General features: G+C 44.0%; 1 protein-coding gene across 1 annotated transcript in view; it reads right to left on the minus strand.

Moving 5' to 3' along the window:
- LOC135386030 (atrial natriuretic peptide receptor 1-like) overlaps positions 1-25,031 on the minus strand; it is a 378,177-nt gene that overhangs the window by 9,468 nt on the left and 343,678 nt on the right. Inside the window, exons 12-15 of the mRNA XM_064615739.1 lie at positions 22,434-22,671; positions 15,299-15,454; positions 12,952-13,120; positions 6,744-6,893 (exon numbers count right to left, since the gene is read on the minus strand). Coding sequence (XP_064471809.1) covers positions 6,744-6,893; positions 12,952-13,120; positions 15,299-15,454; positions 22,434-22,671 — 713 coding nt within the window. The remainder of the gene's footprint in view (positions 1-6,743; positions 6,894-12,951; positions 13,121-15,298; positions 15,455-22,433; positions 22,672-25,031) is intronic.

A 25,031-nucleotide genomic window follows, 5' to 3' on the forward strand; every position in this document is an offset into this window, starting at 1 on the left:
AAACGGGCACACCAGCCCTTCAAAGTGCACCCTGCCGGTAGTTGGGTCGCTGGAACCATATCGCCAAGTAATCAGTCAGCTCAGGACGCTTCGCTGTGTTCCCTGTGCGACGTAGACGAAATTGCTAAAAACGGGCACACCAGCCCTTTCAAGTGCACCCTGCCGGTAGTTCGGTCACTGGAACCATATCACCAAGTAATCAGTCAGCTCAGGACGCTTTGCTGTGTTACCAGCGCAACATAGACGAAATTGGTAAAAACGTGCACTCTGCCTGTAGTTGGGTCGCTGGAACCATATCGTCAACTAATCAGTCAGCTCATGACGCTTTGCTGTGTTCCCAGCGCAACATAGACGAAATTGGTAAAAACGGGCACACCAGCCCTTCAAAGTGCACCCTGCCTGTAGTTGGATCGCTGGAACCATATCACCAAGTAATCAGTCAGATCAGGACGCTTCGCTGTGTTCCCAGCGCGACGTAGACGAAATTGCTAAAAACGGGCACGCCAGCCCTTTCAAGTGCACCATGCCGGTAGTTCGGTCACTGGAACCATATCACCAAGTAATCAGTCAGCTCAGGACGCTTTGCTGTGTTACCAGCGCAACATAGACGAAATTGGTAAAAAAGTGCACACCAGCCCTTTAAAGTGCACTCTGCCTGTAGTTTGGTCCCTGGAACCCTATTGACAAGTAATCAGTCAGCTCAGGACGCTTTGCTGTGTTGCCAGCGCGACGTAGACGAAATTGCTAAATACGTGCACACCAGCCCTTTAAAGTGTACACAGCCAGTGGTTGTGTCGCTGGAAGCACATCATGCGTCATTTGACCTCATTTCTGAATGCCCTCATACTGACCTCACATACCTCAGGCCTCACCAGTGACTTCACTCACAGAGACCTGGCGCCCCTCAGACATCATGAGTGCACTCACAGGAGGTGTCATGAGGGACACAACCTCATGAGTGCACTCACAGGAGACATTATGAGGGTAAGACCCTCAGGGCTTGCGTTTGTGAGTGCCGTGAGGGCGGTGAGGGTGAGGGCGATTGAGGGCATGTGTCTGTGAGGGCCGTGAGGGCGAGGGCGAGTGAGGGCATGTGCCCGTGAGGGCGGTGAGGGTGAGGGCGAGTGAGGGCAATGCCCACCTATGTTAGATACTAAGTCGGAAGGATGTATGAGAAAGCACGTACAGATGTACTGCACCGTCGTGTGATTGCGTTACATACAGGAAAACCTTCAACAAAGTACAGTCAGACCTGTCAGAAAATATTTTTTTTTATTCCGTGTTAGCGCCGCGAAGCAGCAGTGGCTATGAGCGGCGTGCAGATGTGGACAGATGGAGGGAGGACAGCAGGAAGGAGCGGAGGGACAGGGGGTTAGTATGCGTCATGAGCCCATTGGAAAATAATGTCACATTAATTCTCCTACACTTAACATGTTCCCTGTAAACAGGCAGATGCTTGTTGTATCCCATTCAAACAGTTCCTGTTATCTTTAAAATAAATAAATAGATAAAGGATGCATGTATGAACGTTTGCACCAACATTTCTGCGACGGAAAAAAAACTGAAGCTGCAAGAGGCACTGATGCGAGCGAGTAGGTCTGGATCAAAAGTAGACAGGACGCTACACTGACAACCGCTTTGTGTGCTTTGTGACCTGCACATTGCGAGTTAACGCGCACACTTCCGTCTATACCCGGCGTATGCCCCTTATGGTCGTTCTTCACGTGCACGTTCGTCATTGTGCAAATGCAACGGCAACCTGCCAGCTTTGGAAGTTTTTGAGTTTGGTATCGTTTTGGAAGACGCGGAGAGACACTGAACCTCCGGACTGTATTGTCCAACCATCTGTAACTCCCGTTTCTTTACGCAAAATTGTTATGATGACAAAAAAAGTGAGCTTAACTGAGCAAATGGGGAGTTTAATCGCCAGAGGCGATACTTTACCCTATTGCTGGTGGTGATGTGGGGAATGAACAATGATCATGCAGGTGAAGGGAAAAAGAAACGGAACGCATGTCGTAAAAGAATCGCAATCGAAAAGAACCGCATCCGATGGCGCTTCCCAAACTCCAGCGCTTTCCATGGCGCTACAATTCAGAAAAGCGCAGGGTTCGCCGAATGGACCCAGTTTAAAAAAACCCACCCGGGTTTTTTTGGGTCCACCCGGGCTGAAAAACCCAATAAAGCCCACACGCGGGTGAAATACAGAAACGAAGGAAAAAAAAAGAAAAGAAGGAAAAGGGACGACTGCTTCGGAGGTTACTTTACCGTAAATTCTACAGCGGCAAACAATTATTTCTTCCACAAACATGAAAAATAGGCGGAGGACGGCTGTTGCGTGTCATATGCAGCAGTTCGAAAAAAAAAATCCCAGCACCCGAAAAACCCACCAGAAAAACCCGAAAAAACCCACTGGGGCGGGCTTTTTTAAAAAAACCCGGGTTTTTCCGAACCCTGGAAAAGCGGCTATTCATCCACCCATCCACAGCGCATGCGCTGACGTGCAGATTCTTTCCTCTCCGCAGACGCAACCGTATTTATTCACCGTCGTCAATGGTACGCGTTCTACAGCAGTGATGCATCTGAGTATGCATCCTGCCACTTCCTCTATTTTTCTTCATGCTGCTAGTTCCACGGTTCTAAGGCAGCTCTTTCACCGAGACCAATCAGTTACAACCATAGAAGCCAGGTACAGCAGTATGTGTACAGGGTGTAACTCGTTGCCTAGTTACCTGACAAAATTCCGGGCGGAGCACAGCTGCGCATTTATGTGTGCGGAAACTACAGAACACTCGTGGGGGAAGCCTTACTAAGCGTTACAAAATATACCGAGCGACGCATACGTCAGCTTCCGTGCATTAGAATAGGGCAACATGGCGGTCTCAGGGGAGTTGCGTGTACGCACCGCTAGAGGCGCTATCGGTGCAGAAACCGGAATGATGTGCCATATGAATGCTCATCGGTAGCCCTCCTAGCGGTACCTGCATACAACCCACCTGAGACTGCCATGTTCACATCGGTATAGGCTATTGCAGTGCATAGACACGCAACTTTTCGCCGCTTGATATATTTCGTTAGGCTGCGCAGTTTAGTTTCCACGATTTTGTGTAGGTTTATCTCGCATAAATCCGTCGTCGTGCGCCACCCGAATTCGTCCGACAAACACACAATGATTTATATCTACAAATGCAACTTAGGTTTATCTGCAAACACCTTGTATATATGTATATATACAGCGTGTTTCATCCAACGCGAAAAAAAAAATCGTATTAAAAAATGTGATTCTCTGAACACTAGGGGGTCAACGCTGTTTCTCTCGGGGGTGATTTTGCAATGACATCTGAGCGCTCTTGTCAAACTTAATTCGCGAGAAATTGGATTTTCCCAACTGAACTCCGACCTTTACCAAGTCAACCTCGTGTCTATTATTATTTTTTTTTTACAGAAATAGAAAGTGCACATCGCATTTACCCCATTGCATTGTAAAACACATTCCCTACACTGCTTTGGTAATAGCTAAAAAAAAAAGAAACCGAAAGACATCGTCTTGAGGAGCGCAAATTGTTCAGCCCGGCTCAGTTGTCCATCAAGTTAATGCAAGATGCGGCGAAAAAAAAAGGTCATCCATCCCTTCCTGGTTTCTTCTCCTTCTTCTTTAAGATAACTTTACGTTGCGATCGTGCTGCCGTTATCAGCAGTCGGTTGGAAAAAAGGGAAAGTGAAAGTCAGGTACATGGCATCCCTGCATCGCTTCTTTCGGAGATCTGAGCGCGGACGGCAATTTTCGGTCCTCGAAAGGACTTTTTTTCGAATAATAATACGATTTTTTTTACGTTAGGTTAGACATCCTGTATATACCATATACGGGAAGATATCAGGGAAGTGCAATACGCGAATCTTCCTTATCCAGATATAATACACACCCGCCATAAACTCGCACCCCTAGAGGTTTCGTGTAATTACGATTCACGCGCATAACCCAAGCTCCTGCTTTAATGCCCCATGCAGTGTGAGAACGAGCCCATTTGTTCTCTTAACGACTTGTCGTGATAATTTCTGTCGAGCATTTTCTTTACAGGCACGACAGCGCTCGCCAATCTGATAACGGAGGGGCATATCCTGACTCCGTGATGGCAGGGGAAAGACGAATGAAAGTAAATACTGCAATGTTCTAACATACATGTCTGGCGGAATATAAATTTCCCGCACGATTTTACAAGTAATGAAAATCTGCAGGTAAAAATCTCGAAGTGTTACCTTGTACACTTACTAACGTTATCAAAGTCCAGTCCAGTGAAATGCCACCCGGTAGTAAAACACACTTGAGCTCTCCCGGAGGGCATTATCACTTAGGAAAGTCACTCGCTGTTCTTTTCTTTTCTTTCCGAATTTGCAATAACGACCAACGCTTTTGATTTTTTTTGTGTGTGTAACTGTACCGGTAAATAGTATTATTATTATTATTATTTTTTGCAGCGTATCTGCGGTTGTGATGATTCAACGATCTCTGGACGTTTTCGTAAAACGGCGCATATACCAATAATTTCGAAGCATTCCATTCTCACACGATGAGCATGCATTTTCTCGTTAAAGACTTAGGAGTACCTATATATATACCCGCAGTACCCACATATTTCGCGTGTACGTGTGGCACGCAGGGAATGAAGAGTCGTTTTACACTACAGGCAGGCTTCCCATAAAAAGTCAGTCGCGCTGAATTCTTCCAGTCAATTTGGACTACAGACATTACCTAACTTATGAACATTGCGCCTAGAAAATGAAGAACAGTTTTCAGAAATGACCGGAGGAAAGCAGTGAAAGTGAGATGCTCGCAGTAATCCCACGGGCCCATAAAAGAGGTGTGCCTTATGCGAGCTTTCCCTTGAGCTCTTCTGGATCACTTTCGCCAAAAGAAGAGAGATGTACTCCTACGTTGTCATTCAGCTTCACGAAATAGTCCGTGGGGCTGTTGATATTTATTCCCGGCACGTACGTGGGTTCGTTCGCTGTTTCTTGCATTGAAAGTTGTCTGTTTTACAGCAAGAGAGACTAAAAATCCCAATTATGACTGAGACGTGCTTGCATAATACACATGTGCAGACTTTATTCTAAGCACGTATAGGATATGCATGAAAAGTATGAGAACTATGTTGGATGTGCTAAGAAGTATAGTGCTCCCTGTATGTAACGTCGAGCACTGCATAAAAGTAGAGCTTCTGCAGGAACGATAACCATGATAGCTACTATTCCACACATGCTAGTCTAGCAGCTGAAAATCTGCCCGAATATACGATGCGCACACACAATTCAACGCAACTTCGAAGCAAAGCTGGTTCTCGAAAACCGTGATGATATTCACTAGAAGTCATACCCAAATTAATCGCAAAACGAATATTAAGGGTCAGGTGACTTTACTTGCTGTGTTACAGAGTATGTTGAGCAGAAGTTGGTGCCTGGGAGTTTATAGTGATTCACGAATGTTACCTATACCCGTGAGGGCAAGCTATTTAACTTAAACTATGTCATCGTTATCATGTTATGCTAAAGTTTAAAACTAATACGCTGTCCCAATCATCATCATTAAAATAGCGTTGTTGTTATATGCGAGTTTGCATGCTTTACGACATTCCTCTCTCCAAACGCGTTAATTCCCACGACAGCAATTTTTGTGACGCTTTCGATATTGTCAGGTGTTCTCAGAACCCACCCGTCCTGAGGCCAACGTCTCCCTGGGACGGTATGACCGTGAAGCGCCCTCTTGAAACAGAACATCACTAAATGCACGCTCTTTGCCAACCACCATCCCGGATGACACCGTTCTGCCCCCTGACTGGTTAAAAACGGGGGTGTACGTCTTTTTGTGACACTTATGTAGTTGTGTTCATTGTCACAAAAAAGGCGTACGCCTGGCGCTTTCTACAAATCAGGAGCGATAACGGTATCGTTCTCTGCCATGGTAGATCTTCACCGTGCTATGTGGTAAAGTTTGGTTTAAAGAGTGACGTTGTCTCTATTTCAAATGTTCTTAACTTCATTACAAAGCCTTATAAGCTGCCGCTCCCTCTGAAGAAGGCGCACGAGCCAGCTGCCCCTCTCGCACGCCTCTCGGAAGGGCACGGCCTGAATAATTTCACCATAGTTAGTCGGAGGGACACCTCCAACAACCACAGATAAATTAATGATGGTGAATGGGGAAATTCGCAACATGAGGTCCGACCCACTACTCCAAGGCACAATGGACAGGATGGGATGTGTCCTGGTGACGGGATGATGAACGAATCTGAATAGGGGCGATAGCCAGTGGAGTCAGTGAGATAACATCAAAGGAACGTTGGGCAATAACACAACACACACACAGCACACAGGCAAGCAGGCACAGCATAGGGCAGAGAGAACACCAATATCAACCGTAAAACTCTTCCTTCTGGGTCCTCCATCTGCATGGACTGTACTACACATTAACCTTTGTAAAGTTTAGGTAAATTCAATTCAATTCAATTCAACCGAAGCAGATCTAGACACGGGGAACATCAAGAGTATAATACTTCTGTAAACCGAAGCAAAGCCCTCAGCTCGGGTGCCGTTAATATTTCGAAGAGAGCTAGACTGTTCTTCTATTGAGCTCTGTTGAAACAGTCTCTGAACAGAATACGCACTGTTCGAAACATGAGCGGCTCTCGATCTGAGGCTCTTGCTTCGATCTACCTACATCAGACCGCCGGATTTTCCATTTTTCGACGTACTTGGGTAAAAGTTGATAGAGAAGATCTTCAGCCTTGCGTTTCTCCTCTAAGTAATCTGCTGTTCTCTCCTCCACCAGCGATTCCAGATTGTTCGCGTACTGTTCCATCCTTGACAGGAGATTGTCTAGGATATTACCACTCTCTGACTCTCTAAAAAAGGAAAAAAAAGAGATACACAAATGATCAAGCACTTTTAGATTATAAAAGGCCTCTAAAATACGCGTCCTGAAGTATCTGACTTTTTCTATAATTGCGCAGTATCACCGGATTTAATTTTAAGAAATATACAGGGTGTCCCACTGAAAAAGGGCCAGGGGCTAAAGAAAAAACGGAGTGCTTTACACAAATGGAACCAACTTTACGTGCTTGGCAGTTGTGTGGTCTATCCAAAAATATTTTTTATCGCCCCTTGTCAATTAATTAGCAGTAATTAATTTTCCAACTTTTCAATTATCGGTTTTAGCTGTCAGATGTCAACGAGGAAGTTGTAGCACATGTCGAAAGAGACACAACTGAAGTGGTTCGAGGTCGCTATGGCTTGTGGTTTCGTTTTTTCCCGGCTTTAAAAGTCCGGCAATCCGGCACCCGCGCGTGACGATTCCAGCGCCCTCCGGCGTACATTGACCTTGATATTAGCGCTTGGAGACCATCCTTGGGCCACGTCACACAAGAGGAAGATATTTCACCTGTTTCACGCCACACCTATCAGAGTGCACTGCAATCGTCGCGCGCGGGCGCCGAATTATGAGAGGCGCTCTGTGGTGCGCGCGGCTTCTGAAACCAATTTTTAAACCCGGGAAAAAACTAAACCACAAGCCATAGCAACCTCGAACCACTTCAGTTGCGTCTTTTTCTACATGTACTACAACTTCCTCATTGACATCTGAGAGCTAAAACCGATAATTAAAAAGTTGGAAAATTAATTACCGCTAATTAATTGACAAGGGGCGATGAAAAATATATTTTTGGATAGACCACACAACTGCCAAGCACGTGCAGTTGGTTCAATTTGTGCAGGTCACTCCGTTTTTTCATTAGCCCCTGGCCCTTTTTCGGTGGGACACCCTGTATATTCTAGGTCCCTTGACACGTCATGATGTGTGACCGTCATTTTGTTCGTACGCAAAGAGAATATGCGAACTGCGGTCACCGTGGCAACGCCGTTTTTCACAACAAACGCGCATGAAACTTCAAAATACCAGGATGACCGCGCAAATTATTACTTGTAGTCGCTAATCAGTGTGACAATATATAATCCTTTTAATTCAACCAGGTTTCGAGCAAGCCAATTAACAAAGTCACAAAGGTCGGAACTCTCGACAGCAGCGAAAGCAAAAACGACAGTAAAATTAACAATCTCCTTCGCCTAGCTAATTAAGAGCGAACAGTGTTCCTCTTGTGTGTATAATATAAAACGGCATTCCATGAACGGCTCCAGAAAAAAGGAAGTTGAGAAGAAAGTCAAATTGCTATGTGCTCCATCATACTCCAGTTTCCACTCGTTGATAATGATAGAAGGTTGAATTGCTTTCTTTCTTTTGTGCGAGTGTGTGTATCACGACAAATTTTCGGCACTTCTTGTAGCACGGGGGGAGGGGGATATGTTTATTAAGAAAAAGAAAGGAAAGGTCAGCCAGACGAAGGTCGGCTTGCTATTCCAAACAAAAAAAGGCAAAAGAAGGGGAAGGGGAAGGAAAGAAAAGGGGACGAAAAGAAAAATAAGAAAAGAAAAGGGGAAGAAAGAAGGAGAAAAGGGGAAGAAAAGAAAAATAAGAAAAGAAAAGGGAAGAAAAGAAGAAGAGCAGGGGGATTTGGCATAAACCATCACGGACCCACTTGCTTCGAGAATGCGACCACCAGAATATGTTCAAATGGATTTTGCATATTGGGTGTTCGTCGTTTTCAGAATGTGTGCACAACCTGCGAGTACGCTGCGAGACACCTGTGAGCGTCACGTCGCGCGTGTGCTTCCCGGTGTGTGTGTTTGCACGTGGTGCCCACAAAAATCTATTCCACTTCGTTGTCGTCGCAATCTTGCTGACGTCAGCAAATCCACCAGCAAGACGCTGCGCTGAAGGGGTCGGATGGAACGGGATGGATGCAATAAAATAAGATGGAGATTGTGATTCCACAAATGTTGAACTCTCGACTCCTGAGCACTTAATGTACGTTCCCACTACCGGGCCAGCGCCTGCAACGGTACTGGTAAAGCAGGACACGAATACAGCGTTTTCTCGACGGAAACACGCCGAGAGCTAAGAGATTTTTGGTTCGACTTCGGAAGCAACAGGCGCCAACCTGTTTCGCGACGTCTGAGGTGAAGAGGTCCTCGTGGCTGACGAAGGAAGTGACGTGTCCATAATGATCAACCTGACCGGAAGCAGCCGTCGGCACCACGATCTACTGTATCCAGGTATCCAGGTCGCGGCCGGCACAGCTGTGTGCAGCGCGCGTGCATTTCGCGTTCATTTCAACATAGTAATTGAGAACACAGGAGCATTCTTCTCATGCAAGAACAAAAGCAGGTCATTCCAGATGTGAAAACACCTGCCCAGGCAGCACCCGAATGCGGATCACAGGCTAGGCAAATATGGGCTATCTCGGATTCCCAATGTTGGCCCAATTTCACAATTGCAACCCTGTCCAAGCAAGGCCTAATATTAGCATCCGATATTCAGCTGCAGTATTGCCAATGCACACCCGATATTGCTCAGGCAGCAGCTCAATATTGGCCTCATATTGGTCCCATATTGGGTAAATGCGAAGTCAATATAGGCCCAATCAAGGCAGTGCTCGCGACACGGTTGTCCGGAATCGCCTGTCAGCAGTTCCGCAGCCCTTACTACTTTCGTTGTGCCTGAAAGTGTTGTGCCAATATTGCACTTGAAAGTGAACCATATTCCAGGCAGCACACCAATATTGGCCGAATATGGGCTGCCAGGTTCGCCAATATCGGCCCCACATGAAAAGTGAAATCAGGCTCCCCATTGGATCAATATGGGATCCCTATGCTGGCAAGCCCATTTTGCCCGAACTGTGTCAATTCTTCCGTGACAATGCCGACAGTCAGTACGTGTTATAAGAATGCATTATTCGGTATAATATCCACCACTAAAAGTGATATTACTTCATTCGCTTTTCGTTTTCGTTTTTTTTTTTTTTTTTTCGTGCAGGTCTAACTGATCCACGTTGCGTCGCGTTACTACTACATACTACATCGCCCTAAACACGAAGAACAGGTGAAGTGCCCATCTTGCTCAAGGAGCCAGGCAGTCCCAGAGAACTACCCATACGAAACATTCCTCAGAAACCTTCATTGGGATCTCAGTACCATAAGACCAAAAAACCTACAACGACCTCCTAGAGTACGAAGGAGCGAAACACTTTCGTGGCGATGACTTTCGTGATGACGCGGATTACGAGTTGTAATAATAATAATAAAATTGGGTGTTTATGTCGCGAGACAACTGAGATCATGAGCGACGCCACAGCGGTCGGTCTGTGGATTGCTTTTGCCCACCTGAGGGTTCTTTAATGCGCGATGAAATCTCATCACACGGCACCCCGCATTTAACGTCCGTCGCGGAAGACGGCCTGTCTAAGCAACTTGTACCCTGCCACCAAGTTGTTGGCGTCCTCGGCCGGGTTACGAGTTGTAGGACGCGCGATTTCGCTGAGACGACCAAACGCTCTGGATCGTTTCGTTTTATTCCGCAGCTACGACCGATCGGCACCGCAAGCAAGATGACGGCTGTTTGCATCAGCTGTACTAGCTCTACCTGCTGAGTTACAGTTCATGTTACAGTGGGATTGCCGGACGTTGACAGTTTCGAATAATGTGTATCGTCTGCAGGAAGTTGTTGGATGTAACGACGTATTGAACAGGGCATCTCACACGCTTCAACGTCCAATCTTGCCGTGCTGCTTGGCATTTGATACAAGTATTTTTCCATTTTCCGCATATTCATCCAAAATGGGGCCCGTATTGCCGACATTTCCCCCATATTGGCTCAAACTTCGCCGTATGGGCCCATATTGCGAAGTTGGAGCCAATATGGGGAAAGTCATGGCAAAACGGGTCCTATATTGGACCCGCCAATATAGGCCCACTATTGTGTGCTGCCTGGGATATTATTTGTTCTACGGCTATATGTCGACCATATTGCACAGTTGCATCCTATATTATTTGACCGACGCCAATATGTAGATCATACTCCTGAGTCTCATCCAATGTTATTTGGTCGACGGCTATATCTACACCATATTGCCCAGTTCCATCCGATATTATTTGGTCGACGGCTACATATAGACCATGTTGCCCCGTTGCATCCAACATTATTTGGTCGACGGCAATATGTACACCATATTACCAGTTTTCTGCCAATATTCGTTGGTCGGTGACTATATGTAGACCATATTGCCCATTTTGATCCAATATTGCTCAGATGCCGGCACTCTGTAGACCATATTTCAAACTTTCATGGAATATTGTTTTGCCGACGGTTATATGTAAACAATATTGCCAGTTTTCGGCCAATATCTCTGGCCGACGGCTATATGTAGACCACACTGCCGACTTTGAGCCAATGTTGCTTGGTCACGGGCTATATTCGGACCGCATTGCCCGTTCCATCCGATATTGTTTGCTCCTCGGCTATATGTAGACCACATCGCCCATATTCAACCAAAACCGCCTGTTTCATGGTCATATGGCGACCATATTTCCAGTGACCCGCGAATATTGACCGGTTGATGGCAACCTTGGACTAACATTCCCATGCAGCAACGATTATTGGAAGAATAATGGTAAATGTGGTAATATATGGGACCGGTAGTTCCAGTGTCCCAACAATAATGAACCAGGATAGTGTGCTGCCTGATTGGGTTATTGGGACTGTTATTTGCCTCTCTTCTCAAAAACACTATGCCTCCGCATAGGAGAGGAACAGAGGTAAAGAGGCACGCCGGAGAGGACACTCTCGCCGTTCACCGTTCGGCCTTCCCGGCTCCGAGAGCGCCAGTCAGGCAGTGTGAGCGTGGCTTTAGAGCTGACCGTTTAGCAGCCTCTCGGGATTGTCGGGATTCATCAAGAAATGACCGAAGAAAAAATGAGAAAGTGAAAGGGCAGAAGCAGGATGAATAACTTCAGTGAAGTTTCCGAGGGTGGATGGATCGATATTTAAAGAAAAATATGAAGATGGTACTTCCCCAAATGCGGATCCTGCTACTCCTTAACACTTAAAGTTCGCTGCTCAGTGTCTATATGGGATATTAGTAACCGGGTCTCGTAATTCCACTGTCCTCCTAGTACTACCGCTAAGTAGTCCGCCACCAGTAATCCGTCAAAACGTGCGGCTCGCCTGCATGTACCGGACCGGTAGAGTAGGATAAACACAGACGAGCTGGTGGACAAAATCCGCGATGGATGAAACATGGGCGTGGACTAAGAAGAAGGGACGAACACGCAAGAGCTCGAAAGCACGAAACAGCACAAAGCGTGAACTGTTGCGAGGCCCTTCTTCCGAGGCCGAGACTTCTGCAAGGCCCTCGCTCAGGCTTTCGTCATAACGGATGTACAGAAAATATTTTTCGTAACACCAGTTGGATATTGGGACTGTGCCACGGTCCAAGTACATTCGCGACACTGAAAGGCCCGTTTTCTAGCGGCGCCGACTCCGACTACAGGTGGCGATAGGCTTCGGACTAACCTTCACAGGTAGCCAGGATGGACTCGACATTTAGTTTGATATCGAGTTTGTTGTTGACAGCGGTATTTCTGCTGGTCTCAGCTTGGGTTTTGTGAACTTGTCATTGTTGAGCTTCCTTTACTCGTGTCTAAATTCGTATGTAATTGTGTTGTATTAGGGTAGTACCAGGTTCTTCGTAGTCGGTCTTCGTAGATTCTATCCAACACCACAGCAACATTTTAGTCGTTTTCTTCTCTTGCAGTTTTTTCGTCTTTCTCGTGGAAACCGACGTCATATTATTCTATCAAGTAAGATAGTAAACAGAATTCATGTATCAAGTACCTCCAGGAGTACGAACTCTGCTTCATCTTGACTAATAACTTTATTCAACCGAACAGATACTTCTGAATGCGGGAAGCCATGTGCGCGAGAATTGCGTGCGGTAACAATGTGAGAAATTCAAAACGGAATGTATTTATCTGAAATAAGATGCATACGAATCCTGTTTTGTAAATACTTACTTGTTAAACTTCCGGATCAACTGTTTGAGAGCCTGAAAATCTGGCCTCTCCGCCGGATCTTCCGACCAACACTTTCTAATCAAGCCTTTCACTGTATCCGGGCAATCAATCTCATCGAATACGGGACGAAATAATGGCTTCGTGCACGACACCACCTGTTCCACGATTTCTGGAAATGGAGTGGCAAAGACATGACGTCAGTTGGGACGACGTCACAAATGTTCAGGATTTTTCATGTGAATTTTACGTTCGCAGATTATGGTACAACAAAACGTTTACATGTATTGTGTAGCAATTTAGGCACTTAATTTAGCTCTACTATATGGGCTGCTTAGACAACGCAGACAACGAAATAAGATGTAAATAATGTAGCAAACATGCCACAGATAGTACATCGTTTCACCTGCAATTTCAGCACTTTCTCAAATATACCTTTCTTGCCATGCACAAGACGTCCAAACATCACAGAGCACTTCTTACAGAGGAAGATCATAGGTCAGGTAGGTCACTATAAGTGCTGAGGTGCATACATTGAATCGAGCCTGTTTTGGAACGTACACTTAGAAAACAAAAAAACTATAGAAAAGGTGTACAAGAAACTGTGTCTGCTCAAACCTTCCTTTAAACACGCGACCCCTGAATCCAAGCTCGTTGCATACAAGGATACGCAAGGCCTGTATGTAATCATCACACCATTAACAACATTTCAAAACTCGAAGCTAATCAAAACAAAGCGCTGTGAATTACGCACTACGCATTTCTGCAAACATCTTTCTCTTGAACAAGAGGTTTCACATAAATATACTTAAGCTCTTGTACCGTATTCAGAATCACTTATTACATATAGACAAAGCACAGTATATTGCGCTTTACAGACTGGATGAAGTCGTCGTCGCATCCACGAAGGTACCTTCTCTGAATGGAATTTCCGAAAAGCATACTTCCGCTTCTCGTTTTTTTGCACAAACTATTAGGGACCGGAACATCATACCTTTTCAAGTCACTTCGACAAACACTTTACAGTCTTTCTTATCTCGACTGACTGAATTGTTGGTCTATGTTGTCGTGTACCTGTTATCAGCTCATTATATTCTTGATCTTGTATTGTAGTATCCCTGTGCTATTGCTAGAGAAATACTTATGAATGAGTGAGCTAACGCAGTCGATGGTATTATGTACTGTATAAGGCACTGCACGTAGTTTTCTCTTTTGAAATTCCTGTCTTGACTCGTGTACCGTATTCTGTAGATCTTCAAACCATTGTGCAGAATTTTGTATCGTGTTATTTTTCGCCTTGCTATGTATCTCACCAACTCCTGTTACAGCCCTGCAGGCTGAAAAAAAAGTTACTTTACAACGATTCAACGATGAAAGAAAAAATACGAAGGCTAAAAGCAAGTAGGACATAACGGAGAAGTTAAAAAATGTAGAATGTCATCAGAAACAGCCCCTGTCCGGCGTGCTCCGCTCGATTTCGTAAAATAGAACTAACTTTATAGCGTCGTTATAAAATCTTAATATACTTCTCTTCATATTTAAAATACTCGCAAATACCCGTTTTTATGCTGATGCCGCATCATACCAGTGTATACTTTTGTTATCTTCTAAGTAGCAACGGCGCTAGTTTACGACCTCTGGGAAATTCAGCGCGTGTCATAAACGGTAGCGGTATGATCAGCAAAGTGAAAAACCCCACACAGTAATAAAAGTGGACATCTTAAGGTATTGGAGTTTGCTATAAATGACTTCGTACGATAGCGCGAGAGAGAAAGTGTTGTTGCGACATATAAAGAACGTTCTTTCGTGAGAACAAAACGAAACTGATTCGAAAATAAACGGCTGGCAAGATGTGTGTTGAAGCGACAACGCATCGTAACACAGCCGGGCGTTACTTGCAGCTTTTGTAATCTCTCAGTGTCAAAAGCGCGCACAGAAATAACGCATGGTGCATATTTTAGTTACTAGGAAACAAGCAGCTTAAATGAAATATGACTTAAAGTCCAGCGAATACAAACGGAGTAAAGCAATAACACAATGTCTCTACGGGCTTCGTAAACAGAAAATGAATGCTGGCACAAATGCAGTGTTTTACCTGTATGTTCCTCTGCATAAGACTACATGGAGCGTAAATGGAATATTATTATTTATTCTAGGCCTCACGGCGGAAGACAAATATGCGCGACGACACATTGGTCTGCCTATGGATTCATTTGGTCCGCCTGAGAGTTATCTACCGTGCACTGTGATAATAGTTTTCAATTAGAAACTGTCCACGTTCACAGTGACTGAATATGTGTCGTTCTATACGTGCTAGCAGAAAATGAGTCGTGGAACTTATTTTTCTCACCTTTTGGACTGATGTCGATGTTTCCTAGATAGAATACGCCTTGACGAACGACAATTTCGTGAGCGATGACGGCGAATGAATACACATCTCCCTTCTGTGTCCCATTCACGGGGGGATGTTGAGCACGCAGTAATTCGGGGGATGTCCATAGTTTTCCTAAAATAATGAAATATATCAAGTTACCAAAGGATACGATTCACAGTGCACGACGCTCATGTGCAGAGAAAAGTTGTTCCGCTGAGACGAATAGTTTATTGGGCATGCAATTCACCACCATCATCAGCAGCAGCCGCACGAGTGACACAGAAGGTGACCGAATACCCGTGATGGGCAAATGTTATGGGAATAGCCTCAGAATGAGGGCCGCCAATATTTAGAACAAAAGCTGTTATTCTTCTGAAAGTGATGGGCATAATACCTCAAAAGTACCTGCCAGCATCGATAGTTGAAGTACAGTACAATGTACCACATTACAGTAAATTACAGTAATGTACGTGGTAAACTACCTTACAGTACTTGCAAAGTACGTTGTAGTTTGTATCGCTGCACGTCTCACTGTGCAGGTGGTAACAAAAATTGAGAAATTGTTTTTATTTGCATTGTTTGCAAACGCTTGCCGTGAAGCACGTACAGTTCATTGCTTATTCATGGGATGAAACAGGTGGAATAACTTCCATTCAGGCGCACACAAGCAATAAGCCGTGCTTGCGCAAAGTATTATTTGTCGAGTTATCCATGTTCCCAGTGCACGGCGTCGAGTGCTAAGTCCCTGGGAATAATATAAACCAACGTGACACGCTTTCAACAAAAGAATAAAGCCAAGAGATCGAGATTCTACATATCCTTGCACTTCGCACTGCCTTGTGACGTATCACAGGTTTCGTAAAAAAGAATGAAAGAAAGCCATAAAAGAACAGGAAGCGCAATGCAAAACTTCCTGTGTTTTTTGTGTCTTTGTTTGGAATGTTGCTCTATGGTACCATAGAAAAAAAAAAAAAGTGAAACGTAAAAATGTGTAACGAAGCACGTGCTCCTTCTAGTCTCTCCCCTATTAATTCATCATGTGATAATTAAAGACCAATCATACATCGTGAAGTGGTATGACTCTACTGAGAGGAAAATGTGACAGAGCAATAAAATGAGGTCTTGTGAACATGTAACAGATTCAAACAAAAATTACCGTGTTGCCTATCGCAGTATATATGTCTGCGTATTTGTCTTGTTCCCAACTTTGAATTCTTCAAGGATATAAAAGCTGTAGTAGGTCGGGCTTATCCACATTTCAAGCCGCTCACAATGCATTTTTTAAAATAAAATTACGGTACTAGACGCAAAAGTTATTCCCTGTTTTTGCTCTTTTTTTTTTTTTTTTTTTTTGTTGCCTTACCAGTTGGGTACTTGAGTGCTTTACGGAAAACTACCGAACAAAACTAGTTAAATTACATTACATTTTGAAATATACTTTTCGTACTGGAGAACTTGGTACTTCAACTACTCCGCGTCACCGTTGAATACTATAGTTCCCTCTGCGTAGGATGGAGTCGTCCTTTGCAGAAGCAAGCGCCGCCAAGCCACCATTTTGGTGCTGTCGGTATTCGGTCACCATGCACGGACGTTGTGTTCCGCTTTCATCAACTTCTTCAGACGTCTGCTTATATTTATCCCCTTAATTCTTAAGTGTAGTGCATAGCTAAGTTGTTAAGTGGCCTACCCTACGCGGAGGGAGCTAGTGATCAGGCACTGTAGAGATACATCTACGAGTAGGTATAGATTAGGTATACTATATCTTTTGCATTAATTTTGTTTCGTAACCAACACTTTTGGACAGTAAATGTGGGCGTTTACTTGATCTTTACTTCTATGCAACTACAACCAAATTGCTTTGCGATCACGTTGCAAACTCTATCACGCTGCTACGTCTTTTTTCTCATACTTTTTGTTTTCCATACTTTTTTATACTGGGTATGAAAATCTATATTGCTTGGATACCGATACAATTAATTACGTCGACGTTGCATTATTAACCGATTATCGATAACACCAAAGAAATTATGTCTTTGTATCGCTAACACCTGTCCTTCTTTTGCAAATCAAATACACTGTCAGGTTCGGTCTAGATTAGTTCCACACGAGTACCAGACGAGACCTTTCTCTGGGTGGTTAAAGGCATCTGGACATCTAAGGAGTACAGAGCCTGCGACAAAGTTGTTATCAGTCAAGTTAGGCGGAAGGAGCAATGGGGGATAAGGCAGGGAAATGGAGTGCCTAAGGCAAGAGTGGAGGCTGCAAATAATTGGTGATGGTGTCACCTTATTTTGAAGTGTGGGACAGTGTCGTTCGCAGATGCATAGGTGTCGTATTAGCAGCACCTTCAGAAAAAAGCAACACAGTCGCCCATTCAAGTTGCTTTGTCATAAGAATAACGTTTCACGTCACAATATCCCCGGGAGAGCACTGCACGCTGCAAGTACAGCTGGACATTGCTAAGCGATTACGAAGATAGTGGCACGCCTACATGACAGGATCTTGCATTTGTCCCAGCTTGATGCCACAAGTTGCTATCACACTGTAATAACCTAGGCCCAACTCGGGTTTCTAATCGGAAAACGCTCAAAGCCACCGAGCCTGCCTACTTCACTTCCTCATCTCATCATCATCTTGTCATAATTTGATTATCATGTACAGCTATAGTCGTAACGACACCCACAGCTGTGAGGACAACAACGGCGAACTGTTTCCACCACCACCACTAGTCATACTTCACGGTTGCCAATTTTCACTCATACGTCACTGGATGTATTGAGAGAAGCAGAAAGAGAAGGTATGATATTCTTTGTTTGCATTAAGTTCAGCGCTCTGGAGAGCACATCGACTATTCTGCTTTCGAGTAATTTACAGTAATTCGCCATTCTTGGGTGACCTATGAACGACGTTGTATATCAGGGTATCTATTTTGCAATGAAACACGGAGCCTGCAAAAATCTATTTCGTACACTTCGGTGAATTACAAGTGCGCTTTCATATCAGGTTAAGTCAGGTTAGGTTTAAAAAAAATTGAAGGACTATTAATGTAATTAATGCGGCGGAAACGCGTTAGCATTAGACGTATCTTTTATGTATTTTTTGCGTTTGTTTTATACGTTTTTTTTTTTATTATATGTTCCCTTTCAGTGTTCTCTTATGTAAGGAATGCATGAGACAGAGACATTTTAAAGGTTGATTGCAAGCTTTTTTTTCTGTCGTTCATCTTTATTATTTCACTTTAAAGCATTGGGATCAGGTCTGAAGACCAGTAGCCATCGATCTTAGGCTCACCCTATCCACCTCTATTGACCTCTAACTATCACTAACTGTTACTAACTGTTATTGACTACCACTATCTATCCCTAAATATTACTAACTATCACTGTCTATGACAAATAATTAGTAACTATCACTAATCACAAATTACCACTAATCACTATCACTAATCATTATCATCATCACTCATCATTCAACACCAATTATCACTTATCACTAATTATAACTATCACTATCACCACTACATAACTACAAACTGTGTACTACTGTATGTACTATCTAAATCTACTATCTACTTCTCTTCGATTATCTAACACCCTATGTTTCAAATCGAGGCTTCACACATATCCGACAGACAGACGGTCACGATTTTCCAACTTGGGGGCTCTAACGGTGGCGCATTAAAATTGATAACTGTTTATGCGGTACATAAAAGGCTATAGCGCTAACCTTAACTGGGATGCCTTCGTAGCGAGTGATATTTCTCTTCAGGCATGAGGCACAGAGATTATGAGATAATTTTTGCACATAATTACATACATTTTTACACTTTAAATTTTTGAAGGTTCGAATAATCCAAAACTCTAATGTTTCATCCCATCTCATCTCGGCTGCAATTCTGACGCTGCTCACATGTATAGGCTAACCACATGAAACTGCTTCTAGCCATCACTACCACTAATAATACCATTCGCTGTGACATCATTTCGATAAACAAGCCATTGACATTCACGGTACGATTCGTCAATGTAAATATAAATTTCATTGTAGGAATTCTTCCGTAGAACCTCAGAAGTGCAGTGTGTTCGTAAAAAGCGGTACAGATTTTTGATTCTTTGCGCAGAATGTACGAAACGCCACCCGGCCTCTTAATTTAATAATTTACTGTCGCAAAATGGAAGACACAAAATGGAAGACATGATAGGTACTTTTGAAAAGCCTTTCCACAGCAAATGCAGCCCTTCTTGTGTTCCCGGCTTTACGTTCAATTCCACCACAATAATAAATTATTACACAGAGAGACCGGGCACTTTTATTAAATAATATATTAGTGTTCCATTAAGGGTTTATATAGAAGTTCACCTGGCGCCGGGGGTATGTTATTGTACAACTAAAGTGTCTTTCCCGCTAAACATTTTAAAGGGTTGCAGGCAACTGTTTTCCTAAAGAGTGCAAAATACTCGAATTGTTGGAAGTTTTTGACCTTTAATACTACTGAATGTGATTTCGTAGTTAATCACTACAGGCATGCAGGTAATGTCGGTGCTCGCGATAACCTAGCTTGAAACGTGTAATTTTAGGTTAACCCTATCCACTACACATCATAGGATGGACGCTTTCCCTGCGTTCTGCATTTTAAGAATTATGAACGTATACCTGCCAAGCAACAGGAAGCTATTGCACTATTGCTAGCTATGGTGGGTGAGAAATTATCTTACTTCCCGACAGGAGGAGTAATATAATGAACTTGTGATCCACCCAAGACAGCAGCCCAATTTTAGCGAAGCTTTATTCTTTTCTATAGCTCTGGGCTGTTCAAGAGACCGACACCGTTAAAAACGCACGCGCTTAGTCGTAAAAATACCATCATTTGCATTGCCATGGTAATCTAACCTCACTAACTTTCTAATGGAGCAGTTATTAATCGCAACTAAATTGAACAAATTATTTATAACGTGACGCAACCGCAGCAAATCAGTAAATTAAGGATATAGGGAGTGGTAGGCTAAAAGATAAGGGAGATGGGCTCACTAAATTTGTGACTCATCTAATCAGTCAACAATACAACAACACACAGTCACACACAAACCATAACGTGCACCAGCAAGTTACTCGTCACCGGTGTTCTCTCATGGCATACTGAGACTGACAGATAGAATGACTGAGAACCGTTATCATGATCTACCCACCAGGGTAGCAAGACTTGGTAATTTAGGATCGAGTTCGCGCAAGGTTAAATGTCCACTACGTGTACATTCTAAAACCAGAGTTTCACCGCATAGCACGCTCCTAGCCAACCATCCTCCCGAATGGCAACGTTCTCATCCTCGATTTCATGAAAACGGGGGCGTACGCCATTTTTGTGGCAATTATGAACTGCAACTGCTTGCTGTAGTCGGCCACGCTCAGGCGGGCAAGTCACGACTATCGCAGGGGGGATCATGCGTCCTGGGCCGACCTCACAGGGAACTGTGCCGAAATTTGTCTTAAGGCGTCTGAGGAAAAGCCAGGGAAATCACCCAGACAACACAACCCGCACCCGGATTCGAACCCCGGTCACCTCCCAGTCTCGACGTGGAATTTTGTTTGGTATTTATGCGGTTACCGTGTCACACGCCAATGCCTGTAGAGCGTGCTTTGCCTGCAGTTACCAGACGCCGTGCACAGAAAACACAATAAAGGAGCAGGAATTACGTGGGGATACCGCATCCGTTTTTAACGACCACGATATACAGGGTATTTTTTGTTGTGTGCACGTGTGTTTTTTGTCCTTTAGAAATTCATTTATGAAAGCTGTGAGAACAGCAGTGAAATCCTGTGGGCAAGCGCATGTAACTAACTAATTACCTAAAATTCGTTAATGAACTTTTTAATTATATGTTTTCAGGAAAATGCGAGATTGCAGGGTTAGGAACAATTATCATTTGAATCTTTTAAAATAATACTCTCTTTAAATAACACCCGCTTTTTAAATAAATCCTGTGACGAGCATGTACTTTGAGATAGAAATCGCCAATTTTTATATGGAAATGAGCTGAAACCAGAACTACGCACTTCTTGAGCGCAGAAACGACATTACCTCCGGCTTATCTGGACAAGAAAACGGTATATCTGGGCATCAGATCAGCGCCTACTACAACCCAGCTGCATCGTTACAAAACACGTGTCGCCTCCGACGCGAACGCCCGCCACTCCTTTTGCGCCCGAGAAGTACGTGGTTTCTGTTTCGCTTTCGGCTAATTTGCATGACAAAATTTAGCGATTTATATCTCCAGGTACGTGCTCGTTTCGGTATAGTTAAAAAAAAGAGGGTGGAATTAAATAATAACTTACTCCAACTCTGGTATATGTCGTATTTTCCCGAAAACATCAAATTACGAAGTTAATGAATGAATTTTAGATAATTAGCTGTCCAGTAGTTGCATACGCTTTCCAACAGGATGTCCACCTGGCCGCATAACCCACCAGTGAAGACCGCAATCTAGGCAGCTCTCATAGTTTTTTTTTTTTTTAAGTTACAGCAATAAAGAAGATGAATTACTCTCGTAAACGAGCAAATTCTTACTGATGAACGCGCGCGAGGTTTTCGTTGGCAATTGAAAATATCTCCCTCAATATTTCTTCCACGGGTCCTTCTGTCCTGCAAGATTCGGGCCTCTCTCCGTCTCGCACAGTGTCGTCCCTGATCTACACTGACTGTTTTTTTTTCTTTCCTTTTTCTTTTTTTCCCCTTTTTTAATGTTTAATCTGAGTTTCCTTTTTTTTTTTTGGAACAGCAAGCCGGCATCAGTCTGGCTGACATTTCCTCTTTTCTTTCTCTTCTTTCTATTAAACATGTCCCCTCCTTCTGTCAAACGAAGCGCTCTGGAAAGACAATGAACAAAGGAACACACACAAGACGATGCACTTAATCTTGTGTATATTCCTTTGTCCCTTCTCTTTTCGAGAGCGCTTCGTCTGATGGATACGTACCAACTAGCCCAACTCTTCGTTTTAAGGAGTCCTACTCTGTTTACGCCCGTGAAAGGTACAACGAGCAACAGAAAACCATTCCGTCGATCAGCATTGGTTCGCAAAGTAATGACAATAAATTGTACGTGATTAATGAGCTCACCCCTCCAGTAGGAATAAGTATCTTCATTCTCATTTTCGTCGAATGACCTGAGATTGTGCAGTCCAAAGTCCGTTATCTTGAGCACGAAGCGACTGTCGACGACACAGTTTGAAGACTTGAGATTTCCGTGGCTGTGGATCTCGCTGTTGTGGAGGTATGCCATGCCCTTGACTACGTCATGCATCAGCGAGTACCTGAACATCCAGTCCAACTTTATTTCGTCGTTCTCAAGGATATCCTTCAAGTTGAGAGAAACACGAATCTTGCGTGAACCTGCGGAAGTATCTGCCCCATCAACTTCAAACACACATTCAGTTACTATTGTACATTGATCCATGTACGCTGAGCAGTAACAATGCAGAAGCTGTATTTTCTACAAAAGAACAGAAAAGAACACCTCAAGCATCATGTTTCCCCTACATTGCAAACGGGAACTGACGTGCAAAAGTTAATCCTTTCAGAATGAAAGTTAGAAAGTGGAATATGTTACATTGACAGCAATATAAAAGAAATGACATTCGTCGGTTGCGAAGTTCGTGATTTATGCACGAACAAAACTACAACCTCCTCTCCTCTCAAAAGGTACAAAACGGCTGTGAGAACAGAATAACGTTCCTTTTATATTGCAGTCAAGGCATCTTTCATTACGGGAGAAGAAAGTTTTGCACTTCGGTGATGATTTAAAGGGAGACTCTGCAATGATTAAAAAAAAAAAAAAAATAGATGTGAGCATCATACCAACACGAACCACGACCTCGATACCGCATACAACATTCGCATTCATTTTGTGCGAGTAATTAATTCGTAAATTCGATGACAATCGCAAACCGAAACCGAAATCCGAAGAGCCGAAAACAGAGCTCCATACTACGGCGGTTCGTCCGGAGGAGGATACCGTGACGTCACCCAGCATGGTCGTCTGCTTCGAAACCTGCATTCTCCCTTGCCGGATGCCGGATGACGTTAGCAGTGTGTTGCTTTCAGTGCCCTCTCGCTTCATAGAGGCGAAGCGCTCGCTTCGTAATAAATTCGTTTGAATAAATGCCGGTGCTTTTGGCCTTTGGCCGATAGTTATCGCGAAAGTGGGGGGTAAGGGGTTCTGTCTTATATTTGTTCACCTTTGGGGTGGGGGGTCTGCTCATGGGAGTAGCCGAATTTGTCGTGTGACGAATTGAACCTCTCCCTAGTATTATGTCTTGTTCAACATCAACATCGTTTGAATAAAATCTGCGCAGACTTAGAACGAGATATTTCGTGCACATGTTCCTGATATTCCAAAGGCTACGGATATACCACAACCTTTGTGGTGATTTTGTTGCAGAGCACCGCTTTAAGGCGTTCTCTCTATTTATAAGTATTTATAACTAAAAACTATTCCCGCTACTGATATGATGACATGCAGCCTGTATCGTTTTCTCTATTGGTAGGAAGAGAAACATCTTGTCGCCGCGTTCATGACGTGTCATATATCGTGGCCATCTCGGTAACTTCTAAATTAGGCAATATTAGTAGTCAAAAGGAGCAGAAAGGAGGTGGCCTGAAGGCTCGTACGTGCGTCACAGTTAAAACATGTAAGCGAGGAGAAATTAGTGTGCTGGATGACTGTGATTAAGGTTCATACTGGACATGCATATTATAAGTAGATCCGGTTGGACGCATATACGCCATTAAGGATCTGCTTTGCGGAAACATTTCAGACATTTCGAAGGACCTTATACGGTGTATCACAACACAAAAAGCGAAGCTGTGTAAATGCCAGGGGTCGGAACCGGAACTGAACCGTAACGGAAAACCGCAAAAAAAAACGTTATTTTTTGCCGAACCGAACCCGAACCGAACCGTAAACATTTTTTCTCCCTCCTTGAACGAACCGTAACTGAACCGAAAAAATATGATGCGGTAACCGGTTCGCGAGACGGTAAAAACGTCTATACCTTCTCACTCGACTGTTGCGCATAAACTCCCTGCATCGCTCGGAATCTTGCCGAATTCATAGAACAGACAGATAAATAAACTAAGAACTGGTGAGTCCATGCTCCTCCTACAGCTTCACCTCCAAAAGGTTCACGGCATCCCTGTAGACTTTTGTAATTCGAGGTGTAAAAAAAGATGTGCTACAAGACAGCTACAATAAAAGAGATAGCTCGCAGACTAACTGGTGCATGATGATGAAGGAAGGACAGGCACAAGAGTGACACGGACAAGAGAGACACGGGACTCTTGTGCTTGTCTTCGTGTCCCGTGTCTCTCGGTAAGACAGCTACATTTTGTATTATTGCCTCGGCGGCTTCCTTTCATTCAGCACCACAGTGTGAAGGCGGCGTAAATTTTAATAGTTCACAGTGACATCCACAAGCAACGCAGACCTGTAGCAACGAAGGGAAACAGGCCTGCGTGTGGTCCAGAGCATGGAGGAAGGGAACACAGGAGCGGCCTCCCGCCTTCTTTTCAGCTGGGAGCGTGCTGGTCTGCGCATGGGACTCTGAGACACTCCTATCTACCACATGACCGCTTTTTTCCTTTTTTCTCGAGAAATTGGCGATAGCCTTTTACAATGAAGTTCAATGGTACGCAGTACGTCATTTCCCAGCACTTTTC

Source organism: Ornithodoros turicata, chromosome 2, assembly GCF_037126465.1.
Source record: "Ornithodoros turicata isolate Travis chromosome 2, ASM3712646v1, whole genome shotgun sequence".
NCBI lineage: Eukaryota > Metazoa > Arthropoda > Arachnida > Ixodida > Argasidae > Ornithodoros > Ornithodoros turicata.